At 39.1% G+C, this 13,154-nt stretch overlaps 1 protein-coding gene across 1 annotated transcript in view; it reads left to right on the forward strand.

The window, feature by feature from the left end:
- Positions 1–236: 236 nt before the first annotated feature.
- LOC107564928 (neuroligin-1-like) overlaps positions 237–13,154 on the forward strand; it is a 92,138-nt gene continuing 79,220 nt past the window's right edge. The window contains exon 1 of the mRNA XM_016250104.1: positions 237–339. Within this exon, the coding sequence (XP_016105590.1) occupies positions 237–339 (103 nt within the window). The remainder of the gene's footprint in view (positions 340–13,154) is intronic.

Here is a 13,154-nt window from a genome sequence, read left to right on the forward strand (position 1 = left end):
GTCCTCTGGGATACCAAAGTTGCGGAAAAAGTGCTGGAACAAGGCCTTTGCCATTTCAGTGGCAGAAGGGAGACTTTTGAGGGGGTTTATACAGCAGGCCTTGGAGAATCTGTCCACAGTGATGAGAATGCAGGTGTGATTATCAGATGGGGGCAGATCGGTTATGAAATCAATTAGATGTGTGACCATGGTTGCCTGGGAATTGGGAGTGGAACCACTTTTCCTTCGGTCAGATGATGGGGAGTCTTCGAGATGGCACAGGTGGGACAGCCTCTCACAAACTGAGCAACATCCTGGATCATTCCAGGCCACCAATATCACTGACGGAGGAGCGAGAGGGTCTGTTGGCTGCCTGGGTGTCCAGAACCCAGAGAGGATTGCATGGAGTCCATGAGCGCTATTCTCAAGATGGATGGTACATAGGATCTTCCCTCAGGACCTCCCGGCGAAGCAGGTTCGGTTCGACGGGCCTCAATTATTTGGTCGTCCAGGGACCACTGAATGAGACCGACAATTAAGGCTGGAGGAAGTATGGCTTCTGGAGGGGTTGGATTGACTTCTGGAGAGTGTAATTGGGATCAGCTTTAAGGTTTTTCTCACCAGGTCTATAAGTGACTTTGAAATTGTCCTAGCGTGCTTGCCTTGGATTGAGGTGATGAGTTTCATGGAGACATTCTAGATTTCGATGATGACTTTGAATGGATATTTAGCTCCCTCCAGCCAGTGTCTCCACTCCTCATGGGCCAACTTTATAGTCAACAGTTCCCAGTTGCCGATGTCATAATTCTGCTCCACCGGAGACAGTTTTAGGTTTCGGGGTGGCACCACTATCCATATTCAATTTAGCATTCTTGTCTTCTGTCAGCACACACAGAAGAGGAGACTCACTTAAACGTTCAAGGGATTTTTTAAAGATAGGTAACAGGTAAGTATGACAGGTAACTTAACTTCAGTTCGTGTACTTGTTACTTGCAGGAAGATGCAGGTAGTGGTCCACTGATGAAGAAGGCTGAAGATACAACAGCCCAACACGGGAGAAAGGTAAGCAGTCAGGCAGGCAATGCTTGTAATCATTGACGAGACTAGACAGATAATGACTGTGAATGTGGGTTAATAAGGGCTAGTTCTAATGGACGAAAGGGGTGCAGATGATCAGTAATCCGGTGATTGAGATCAGGTAGGTGTGGAGATGGGATCTTGTGCTGAGGTGTTGACAGATTCTGTGACAAGCAACTATAGAGTCAGTTTTTCTGTTGCAGTTGTTAATATTGTTTTTTACAAATCGGCCCATTCTACAAATATTTTATTTTGTTTTATTTATGTACATTTATAATGCATTATTTTTTATATATATATATATATATATATATATATATATATATATATATAACTTTTTATATGTATGTGTGTGTGTGTAATGTCTATAGCCAGTATCCTTTAGTTTTTAAGGTGCTACTATTATTTTTGCATGTCAGCCTATTCTAGGACATTAGGGCCTTTCGCACCGCAGGAACCTTTTCGTAGTACCAGAACTAATTGTGGAACTACCCACTTTTTGTCGTGCTCGCACCGCCGGAACTGGGAGCGATTTTAGTACCGGACTGCCTTTTTCGAGAACCAAATTACCTCCTACTCCGGAGCAGGGTCTAACCAGCACAACTGGTACTAATCGTGATGCAAGTAGACATGAGACATATTTATTGGCCAAACGCGTACGAAAGCTCCCTCACCTGCCATGATTTAAAACGCCGTGTAAACATACTGCAAACATTGTCAACTTATTTCGCAAGTATGGAGAACCGCGATAGATGGACGAACGTTGAAGTGCAGGCACTTGTAGCAAATGTAGCACTGGCAGTTGTCGAGACAGATAATGACTGTGAATGTGGGTTAATAAGGGCTAGTTCTAATGGACGAAAGGGGTGCAGATGATCAGTAATCCGGTGATTGAGATCAGGTAGGTGTGGAGATGGGATCTTGTGCTGAGGTGTTGACAGATTCTGTGACAAGCAACTATAGAGTCAGTTTTTCTGTTGCAGTTGTTAATATTGTTTTTTACAAATCGGCCCATTCTACAAATATTTTATTTTGTTTTATTTATGTACATTTATAATGCATTATTTTTTATATATATATATATATATATATATATATATATATATATATATATATTACTTTTTATATGTATGCACCGCAGGAACCTTTTCGTAGTACCAGAACTAATTGTGGAACTACCCACTTTTTGTCGTGCTCGCACCGCCGGAACTGGGAGCGATTTTAGTACCGGACTGCCTTTTTCGAGAACCAAATTAGCTCCTACTCCGGAGCAGGGTCTAACCAGCACAACTGGTATTAATAGTGATGCAAGTAGACATGAGACATATTGATTGGCCAAACGCGTATGAAAACGCCCTCACCCGCCATGATTTAAAACGCCGTGTAAACATACTGCAAACATTGTGTCAACTTATTTCACAAGTATGGAGAACTGCGATAGATGGACGGACGCTGAAGTGCAGGCACTTGTATCAAATGTAGCACTGCCAGTTGTCATTGGAGATTCTTAGTCCTCCTTCCCATTCTTTCAATCGCTTTATGCAGCCTATACGTCGACATTTCATGTATATTATTGTGAAACCCGCGAGACAACAAAAACACCGCTCCGATCACAGCATCCTCCATCCTTCTGTTGTTAACGTTGTTCTTTGTTTACGTTGTTGAACGCCGCGCACAAATGACGTCACTGTGTGTCGACCGTCTTACTTACACTGTCGGTGCGTATACAACCCTTTAAATAGTACTGGGAAATAGTTTGCGCAAAATCATCCCAGTACTTTAGTACTGTACATTTAGTTCTGGAACCAAAGCGGTGCGAAAGGCCCTATTGACTTTAGTTAATCTGACACTTGAGCAGAATAGCAAGATTTTTCTATATATATAAGATAGTTTCATGAATGTTTTTATCAGTACTGTGAATTTCTTTAGAGCTGATGGAGATTTTCTGCTTCAAATAGTTTTAAAATCAATCTTCAGGGTCTTTATGACAATAATCTGCACTATTAGTTTGTTTGACATTCTAAAAAAGTTTATTTTTTGAAGACTGAATATGTTAATGTTGTCCTTTTTTAGTCCTCTGTCCCCTTTATCTCTGCTGAGGATGACCTTTGGTTAGTTCTCACCCTTTCATAAAACATAGAGCTAAAGAGAAATAACATCATTTTTATACCGTCTCGGCCAATTAAGTGGTAGTTGGTGGGCAGCCAGATATTTCACTCTAGTCTGACAAATTGAAAGAAAATAGGAAACCTGTAAGGAAACGTCCAAACTGTAGAATTAATTTTCAGACTGTTTAGTACACAGGCTTCATTCAAAGTCACAGGACCTGATATACATAAATTGTCATCGGGGCTGCATCTTTCTGTTTAGCTTGAGTGACAGTGGGCCTAATCATATATAATGGAAATGAAGTCTAGGAAGCTTGTTTGTGGGTCACAGGAAAAGGTTTCTCGTTATCAGCGTGCATAATCAGCATGCTAAATGCTAGCAGACAAGCTGTTTCCAAGCATTGTGGCAATAACAAGAGGCTCCACGCAGCCAGAATGAAATCGGAGTCTCTATGCGACACCAGGCCTGTAATTTGTAAGCTCCTTTTCACCTCAGTTAATTAAAAGTCATACAACAGAGAATGCCTGCACTTTACCATAAAGCAGGTTGCTGGAATTAGATGAACAAGAGATGAGGGTTGACATACAGCCTCTTCAATTTCACACAACACAAATAGCTTTGGTTTAGCTGTAATTATCTGCGGCTGTGTCCATTAAGGTTGGGGATGAAGTTTTAATCTGATGTTATTATGCAGAAAGGATTAAATCATAATGCCTTGGCTGCTCAGGGTCTCAGTGCAGTGTCTTGAAAAGCCTTTGAGGTGCCTTGAGTCCCGTAGGTGTTTATCTTTGAAAGGAATTCAGGTGTGTGCTCAAAGCAAGGTTCATTAGTGTAATAAGTTTGTGTAGCACAAAATAAGTTACACAGATTTGATTGTGACCTCTTCGTATTTAAAGGTGTGTAGAATCAATATGGATGGCCGAGATCAGCTTTCAATTTCATTAAGGATCACTTTTGGAGGCAATGGCTGATCGGCAGGGGAAATGACAGAATGCAAACTTCTTTTGAAAGACAAGAGGGTCGATTTAATTACTGTTCAGATACTTTATAGGCATCTTAACTTCAATCGCCGTAGTGGATTGTGTGTATGTCTTTCAGAGCTATCACACTGGTAAATTACTGGTTAAAGATCAGGAATGGTAATCCAATGTTTGTTGGTCCAAACCATAAATGTCAGTTTGTGAACTGGAAATTATAATGATTGAGTTTCTGAGAAAGTTATGTATTTCAAAGTCACTGTCGACGAACTGCTCTATTAAAAGTCTCTTTTTAATAACTAATTTAGTAGTTTCACTCAGCCAGATTAAAAGTCTAATCTATCCTTCCTTCCTTCCTGGTGAACTTTGGCAAATTCAGTGGTTGGTTCTTCGAAATTGCATTTGGTTTCAGTGTGGTACTTTGCAAACATGACTTTGTTTCCTGGGGGTCTGGATCATATCAACTTTTTCAACAGTTTCAAAGTTTTCATTCAGGCTTACTACCCTAAAAATTACTAAAATTGGTTAGTGTTATTTAAAAGGGATATTATTTTACCAAGTAATTGTGTGTGTGTGTTATCCCAGATAGCACACATACATATGTGCAATATGTGTGTTAAAGCTGGAAAGCATCTGCTGTGTACAAACATCTGATAGACGTCTCTAAGATGTCAGTTTTACATATGTTCTAAATCATAAACATCTTAAAGACATTTTCTAAACGTCTATTTGACATCTAATAGGAAACATCCTATAGACGTATTGCAAATGAGCAAACTCTAAAAAAGATGTCTTGCAGACGTCATATATACGTCTCCGTGATGTGCGTGTGCTATCAGGGTATGCATTTCTGTGTCAGGTTGTTAGCTTAGCAACATGCTAACTTGAAACCCTATTGAAATTAACTGCAAGATGAGTCAAGTGGTATTAGATTTTCTGCCTATGTAGTTTGTTCCAAACCACTCATTTATGAAGTTCTATAGAGTGCAACAATGTCCGCCCACTTTTTGGTTCTGAAATGGAAGCAGGGACATCTACAGGGGGTAATGTAGTTTTTCAACTATTAAATTAAATTAATAGTTTAATTGTGCTATTAAACACGATTATTTAAAAAATAATAATACGTTGAAATAATGTGAGCTGATGGCTTCATCAAAAGCATTGATTAGCAACTTTAAACTCACAGTGGGTCTGTCTTTAACTGTTCATAAGATATCGGTAAAATCAGTTCTCCTATGGAGAAAATAAATAGGATTTTTCACTTTTGGAACCCAACTGGTGCATTGCATTTTAGTTAGGTTGCAGCTTTGGAAGGCAGTTGCCTATGTAGGCATTGAAGAAGTTGAATAGGATTTGGAACGTTGCTAAAAAAAAAAAAAAAAAAGAGGTAAAAAGAAAAAGCTTTTACAATGCCTCACTGTGGGTTACTCTTACATAAAAATCAATGACGTAGGTGGCCTTGAGTTGGAAATCTAAGTTAATGTTCTGTGTGGTTTCTTTTGTGATTTGAAAAATGTATTCCATGCAGGTTAATCATTATCTGAACACAATCTTTTTAAAAAGTACTGTAATTAACTTTATCACAGCAGAAGGTGATTGTGAGCGTAAATATGGGTTGTTTGCTGTTTTCTGAGCTTGACCAGAACTTCCTCTGATCTTGAAATGAGCAGCGTGAGTCGAGGGACGTGATGACATTAAAAGAAGCCGCCTAACTGGCATATCAATTACTCGAAGATCCAGTGGCCATGCTGGACACCAGATACTAAATTGGGAATCCCTGCTGTCAAAGAACATTGGAAAGAGACCTATAAAGAATTTGTGGCATGAATAGACAGCAGATAGGCCTGAAATACCAATGGGATGGCATCCTCACGATCATAAGTCATTGGTTTTCAATGAAAGTTTGCAATTTCCAGCAATAATTGGTGAAGCAATGAAGTTAAACAGCCTTTACTAAGAACAGCAGTCAAGTAGAAATGCCTCGGATAGAAAGAGAATGAAAATCTAAAGTTACATGTGTATCGCAGTGCAGAAAACAGACCAGCTGGCAAGGATTCAAACACATCCAGTTTGATTTCCACAGAAAAGGCATATGCTCTCTCCAGTGTCACCTCCATATTTCTGTCTCTGTCTTTTTGTCTCTATATCTCATTTGTTTTTATATAGGCTGAATGCAGAGGAGAGTGAAGCATTAATATCAAAGGAGAGGTACATTCATCTCCATGAAGAATATAGTGACGATAATAAATTATCGTCAGCGCCTTGACTGACTTATTCTGACAGCAGTTTTCTTCAGCGAAACCGGACACAATGCATCAGTCACCGCCCCAGGTATATTATAATGAGCGAGATCCAATACATCTGTGGCTATATAGACTAGATGGGTATTGACAGCGCTTTGCCATCATAATTATTCTGCACAGTATCACTGTGACATCCTGCATTATGGCAATAAGCATGTTTATTATGACGGTAATACAGATCTCATTTCTGTTTGAAGCTGAAATATAAAAGGGGCCCCGGTTGCATCATCTGTGTTGCGTTTGAGACGTGTGGGCCTTGAGATGTCATAAAGGACGATATGGCAGAACGGCTAGCGTGATGTCTGCTCCCATTAGGGCTTATTTTTGCTTCTGTGAAAGGAAGATTTTTTAAAAGGAAGAATTTAAAACCTGCCTCAGCCAATTTGAGCTTTTTCCTGTGTTGAAAGGTCAATTTCAAATGGATGGATACAAAATAAAGGCTTCTCTGTCTCTATCGGTGGAATTTGTTTCGCACAGGCACGAGAAGTGAGACTAAATGGGGTTTTATTTGAATACTGCCCTCACTTGACATTCTAGCTCTTCTCTCAGTCAGAGACTTCAATGTTATTAAACTCTTCAGCGGGTCATCGTTGCTTCAGTCTCCTGTGGTCTGGTACCTGGTAATTTCGGACAAATAAACCTCTGAAGTTCATGCCTGTTAAGGGAGGTAGGTTCTTTCTAGGCAAATTAGTCCATTGTTGAAGACTTGCCACACTTTAGAAGACTGGCTAGTGTGACACTAAGAGATAAAGAACAGCTTTAAAGCAATTTTTCCAGTGCCCTTTTATTTTGCACAAGTGGCCTAAAGGAGTAACCACAGGTGTAAAAAAGAGGTATGCATACTTTTGTATAGTATATACATTTCTAATCAGAAACATGGGGGAAAAAAATGTATCACGATTTCCACAACAGTATTAAGCATAGTAACTGTTTTCAGCATTGGAAGGTCATGTGTCACTGAAGACTGGAATAATGGCTGCTGAAAATTCAGCTTGGCCAAAACAGGAATAAATTAAATTTAAATGAAAACACAAATTTTCAATTGTAACACTATTTCACAATATTATAGCTTTTACTGTATTCTCAAATAAATGCAGCCTTGGTAAACACAAGCGACTTTAGAAAAAAAGAAAAAGTAGAATATTGCAATCGGCCAATCCTGAAAAGTATATATATATATATATATATATATATATAAAAAGCTCAGTGTAAGTAAATAAAAATCAACATTTGAGTGTGCTATTTTTATGCTCTACGCTGTTAGCGATTCAAAGTAGCTTACTCGCTGCTAATAAAAAGTGGGAAAAAGCCCCAAAGTATGCTGTATTATTTTTCATATGGTAAAATCCTTCTGATAACAAGCTTCTCTTTCTCCTCACTCATTGCATGTGTGTCTTTCTTCAATCCCTCTTGGCTTAGTTTTTGCAATCTAGCTTAAAGAAATGTTGAAAGGGAATGTCCGGGTCTGCTGGCCCAGAAAAAAAAAAGAGGTCATCTGCTTTTTTATACATGTATAAATAGCTTGTCTCAGCTCATATGTCTTTAGTTAAAGAAAGTCTTTGCCTGCCTGGATATAGTTGCCCATTCAATTGACTTTTCAAGTTGACTTTAATTTTCCAGAGAACATGCATCAACTGACCACTTTTGAGCAGCTATGTCCAACCACAGTTCATTCCTCAGACTCCGACCTGCAAAATGGAGGGCAGTGCGGTGGTGATTTTTTTCTACTTTGTGTGTCCTGGTAAAGTGACAGAGATGATGAATGCAGTGAGGCCTCTCTGCGGGAGATTCCATTTTGCTGTAATTGTCATGCAGTAGCTTTGAGCTACGTCTACTAATACAGTAACCACTCTCAACTCTGAGCCTGTCTCTTATTCTAACCCCTGAGACACGAGCTGCAGATCAGGATGATAGCTAGCCTCATTTATTTTCAGTCTTTGGTTTTCACTCCATTTTTTTCTCCCCTGTTCTCCTTCTCTACATCTTTCTTCCCATATTTTTACCTCTGAATAGTCATCTTGCATTTGATCAATACATCACCAAAAAAGTAAATAATAAAATAGCAGCTATGAAGTATTAATCTTAGATTATATGTCTTGGACTATATGTTACATTGGAAAACAGACACAGTAAATTTGAATAAAAATGGTTTAAAAGCAAAGGAAAAATCTTGCTTTATTTTTCATTTATTTTGTTTATTTATAACGAAGTAGAAATAGGACAGGGAAGAGGTTTATGTGTTTTTTGTAGGATATCAGACCGAATCAGACAATCTAAGATTTGGTCAAAACCGAGTTGAGGCACGAGGAGTCACAAAAATTCCACTGAGGCCCAAGACAACAGGATGTCATAAATCAGACCCCAGCCTCTCTGAAGCAAGCCTAAACCTAAGACCCTGTCACAGAACAGTTTTCAACATTAACACAAAAGAACACATTGACAAGTCCAAGGAGATTGTAAAATTTTGGGGCAAGTTATCAAGAATAATGGTCAGAAGAGGTTTATGTGTTTTTGTTGCCATTAAGATTTCCTAAAGGTGTACGTGAGGTGTAATTATAATATTACTAAAGTTTTTTGGATGAAAAGCAATCAACATTGAGTGATTTATGAACTTTTTCCACCCTGTTTCTCATTCTCTGACTGAAACAGTCTGTTTTGTGGTGTTTTTCCTTTAAGAGGTCAGTGTAACCGCCCACTTTTATGATTGGCTAACATCCATTAACATAATTACTGCCATTACTGTTTTAAAAATAGTTTTTACATTAAATATGTTACTTACGGTTTGCGGCGGCGTTGTTGTGTCCAGAACAATTGGCCTGCCCTGATCCTTGAGCGAAAGTATTTTGGCAAAGCCAGCATCATACTGTGATTTGTTCTCAGAACAGTCAATGGTGATATGTACTGAACACACGCGTAAATTAGCACTGATGTGACTGGGACGTTCGTTAAAAATAAACTGAATCCATTTTTCTCTGACGTTGGGATCTTTCGGCAGCGTATATAAACATGTTGTTTTTCCACAGCCAGGAACGGCACATCGTCTGCCTGGCATCGCGATCTTATTGTAAACAATTACTCTATCAGACCCACTTGCTGCACGTCAACTGAACACCTGTGGGTGTGACAATGATGCGATGATGAAAAATAAGTGTAGTTACCTTGCGCTGGAGGCGGTCATGCAAACGACTGTGCCTAGGTGACGTCACCTTGTCCCTCTGATCCAAAATGAAGCTTTTTTTTTTGATGATGAGGACATTTTAAGTTATGAAACTTGCAGGAAGTATTACGCATACAAAGACCTCTTATATGTCAAAAGATCAAGGGACATTTGGTTTCTCATGTCATGACCCCTTTAATATCTGTAACAGATATCCCTGATATTCAGTATGAAATCAAAATTGTCTTTTTTTATACCCATCTCTGACCTTATTGTGCATAATTCATCCGTGCTCATATTTTCCAAAATAAATCATGTAAATAACTTGTAAAAAAAAAAAAAAAGTAAATTATAATATAGTAATTTCATTTGATTTATTTATTTATGTATTTATTTTTTTATTTTTTATTTTGTAGTGTTTTGTTTTGCTTGACGCAAAAATAAATAAATAAAAATTAACCAAGGCTCATAATTTTTTAACCCAGGAAAATACGTGACTTGTGTTGCAACGCTGTACCAGTTGAGCCACCGAGCAAGTTTACTATGTCAGAGAGCCATACATTTGAAGCTGGTTGTGTGATGCAAACATCAAAATGTGTGTGTATAATATATAAACACACACACACACATTTTGTTATTAAAAATAAAAGTTGGCATTTTACTGCCTCCAGTGTTCATCTCAACTGGAAACTACTGTGAAATGTACATATAGTCACGCATTTCCAGTGAGGGTTGATATTTTTGGCCTTTTTGACATATAAAATAGGTAGGGCTTACAGAATAGTACACATCAGAGAGGAAAAGATTTGAGAAAGTTGGAGCACATCACTGACCATTAGGCCCTGGTATTTGACAATTATTTTTGCTTTGATTTCTATAGTGCTCTAGGTGTTCTCCTTATTTATTAAGTCACTTGCTCTCATAATTGCCACTTTCATGAAAAGTACACTTGCTTATGAATCACTTTTAAAAAAAAAAAGTCTGCGAAGGACATCATTGTTAATGCATAACTGCCGCAATATTTCTGTTTCTGAGCTTGTATGTGTGTGGACTGTGGCAGCTGGAGCCGTCAAACTGTGCAGAGTGAATAAGCCACTGTTTGGGTGCTCGGGATACGCTGGAGAGCCAGGAGCACACGGGCGAGCATCTGCGGGGTCTCCATTAGCAGGACCCTTGCTCCGCCGTCATTCAGCCAGCCCATTTTAAAAGCAAATTAGCCACTGACTTCAGACGCAGCCACCATCGTCCCCTCCCACCCAGTGGGTATTCATAGACCTAAATGTCAAAGCATTTAAGACAAAAAAGGGGTTCGTCCATTAAGGCCATCAGCTGGAATGGTTATTTGGTGTTTAGCTTGTATCAGTGGCACAGACAATAGGTCCCGATGCTGAGTGCTCCACTCATGCCCTTATAAAACCCCAGGCTTGGGAGCAGATGACGGGCTTATTTACCACTTTGGGAAATAAGAGGTATTGAGAGATATTGATTCATTATGGCTTTAATTGCTTATAATTGGCCCCATTTTGGTCATACGCCGGGGCAGCTTGTTTGTGTGTGTCTGAGAGTGCACAAACGTGCTTGTTTGCTCAAGTCTCGGCTCGCATGGATGATAAATGCCAGTAGTGTGACATTTACCCAAATAACCAGCAGAGGGAGTTGGACTCAGCTGAGCTTTGTGGTCTCTGTGCCCACTCAAACACTGATTTGAGAGCAGAACAGAGGGCACTGAACATCTCCGGAGAGCGGGTGCCGTCTGCAGCATCAGAAAGAAGGATCACAGTTCAGCTCCCCTTCTCTGATTGTTGTGAAATCTGAGCATGACTGATTTGCATGAGTGTTGTGTTTTCAGAATGTCTAGCATATGTGTACGCAATTAAGCTAATAGGCATTCTCATTCACTCTCCTTTTTGACCTTGTGCAACAGCCATATGGCGAAAACTGATTTAAATTTGTATAAAGGGTAGTTTAAAAAAATGTATGAAAAGCAAATGGAACATTTTTAGGGCTGTCAATTGATTCTTATCTTTTAACAAAATAGTACTTGAGCTGTCAATTAGTCTATTATATTTATTATCAATACATCTATTATATTTATGGATATTTAATGATGCATATTGCAAGACTATTTTTGAATACAAATATTGTCCGCTTGGTAAGTGGTTTGGTGAGGCTCATTGCCTGTATCTGTGGATGCGCTTTTCTGTACGGGTCAGGGGACATGATTAATTAGGTTCATTTTTTATCACATTATTTTATTGTAATTAATCACACTAAATAATTGTTAAGTTGACAGCCCTAAACTTTATAACTGGCAAGTTTATTGTAGCATTATGAATTACTCATGACAGCTGTTTGTGATATCTGTGTGTGGCAGTGTGTCCAGAGGTGAGAGCGAGAAAAGAGAAACCATCTTTAATTTATGACAGGTGTTCCACTCCCCCTACAGTCATCTCAAACTGTATGTTAGGACTCACCCTCGTCTCTAATGCTCCTATCTTTAGCATTCACAGCTCTCACTAGCTCTGTTTAACTGATTCCTAAGACTGAAATGGATGGAAGGAAAAAATGACAAGAGCAGACTTGCATTTCTCCATTTTTGCTTTTATCTAAAAAGCCCTCCATGCAAACATCCATGGGACCTTGTGTCATCATTTATGTAAATGGCTGCTCTCAGGCGCGTAAGAGACTCGTGCACTGATAGGCTGAAGCAGAGGAAGAGAGAGCGAGACCTACACCAAGAGCTTCCACAGACTAGAGTATTTTAAGAACAGTTGCTGTAACTTGTATTTGGTGCCTTTTTATGTGTTTTCTTCACCAATAGGATTGGATTGTTCCTTCAATATTCAGTATTAAATCCATGTTGATCCTATTTATTTTATTAATATACATTCTTATTGTGTGTGATTCATCCTACTATAGATTTTATTTTAATTATAAAAAAAATACACTGAACAAAATTATAAACGCAACACTTTTGTTTTTGCCCCATTTGTCATGAGCTGAACTCGATCTAAGACTTTTTCTATGTACACAAAAGGCCTATTTCTCTCAAATATTGTTCACAAATCTGTTTAAATCTGTGTTAGTGAGCACTTCTCCTTTGCCGAGATAATCCATCCACCTCACAGGTGTGGCATATCAAGATGCTGATTAGACAGCATGATTATTGCACAGGTGTGCCTTAGGCTGGCCACAAAATAAAGGCCACTCTAAAATGTGCAGTTTTATCACACAGCACAATGCCACAGATGTCGCAGGTTTTGAGGGAGCGTGCAATTGGCATGCTGACTGCAGGAATGTCCACCAGAGCTGTTGCCCGTGAATTGAATGTTAATTTCTCTACCATAAGTCGTCTCCAAAGGCATTTCAGAGAATTTAGCAGTACATCCAACCGGCCTCACAACCACAGACCACGTGTAACCACACCAGCCCAGGACCTCAACATCCAGCATCTTCACCTCCAAGATCGTCTGAGACCAGCCACCCGGACAGCTGCTGCAACAATCAGTTTGCATAACCAAAGAATTTCTGCACAAACTGTCAGAAACCATC

The sequence above is a fragment of the Sinocyclocheilus grahami genome, unplaced genomic scaffold (genome assembly GCF_001515645.1).
Source record: "Sinocyclocheilus grahami isolate Dianchi unplaced genomic scaffold, SAMN03320097.WGS_v1.1 scaffold25.1, whole genome shotgun sequence".
NCBI lineage: Eukaryota > Metazoa > Chordata > Actinopteri > Cypriniformes > Cyprinidae > Sinocyclocheilus > Sinocyclocheilus grahami.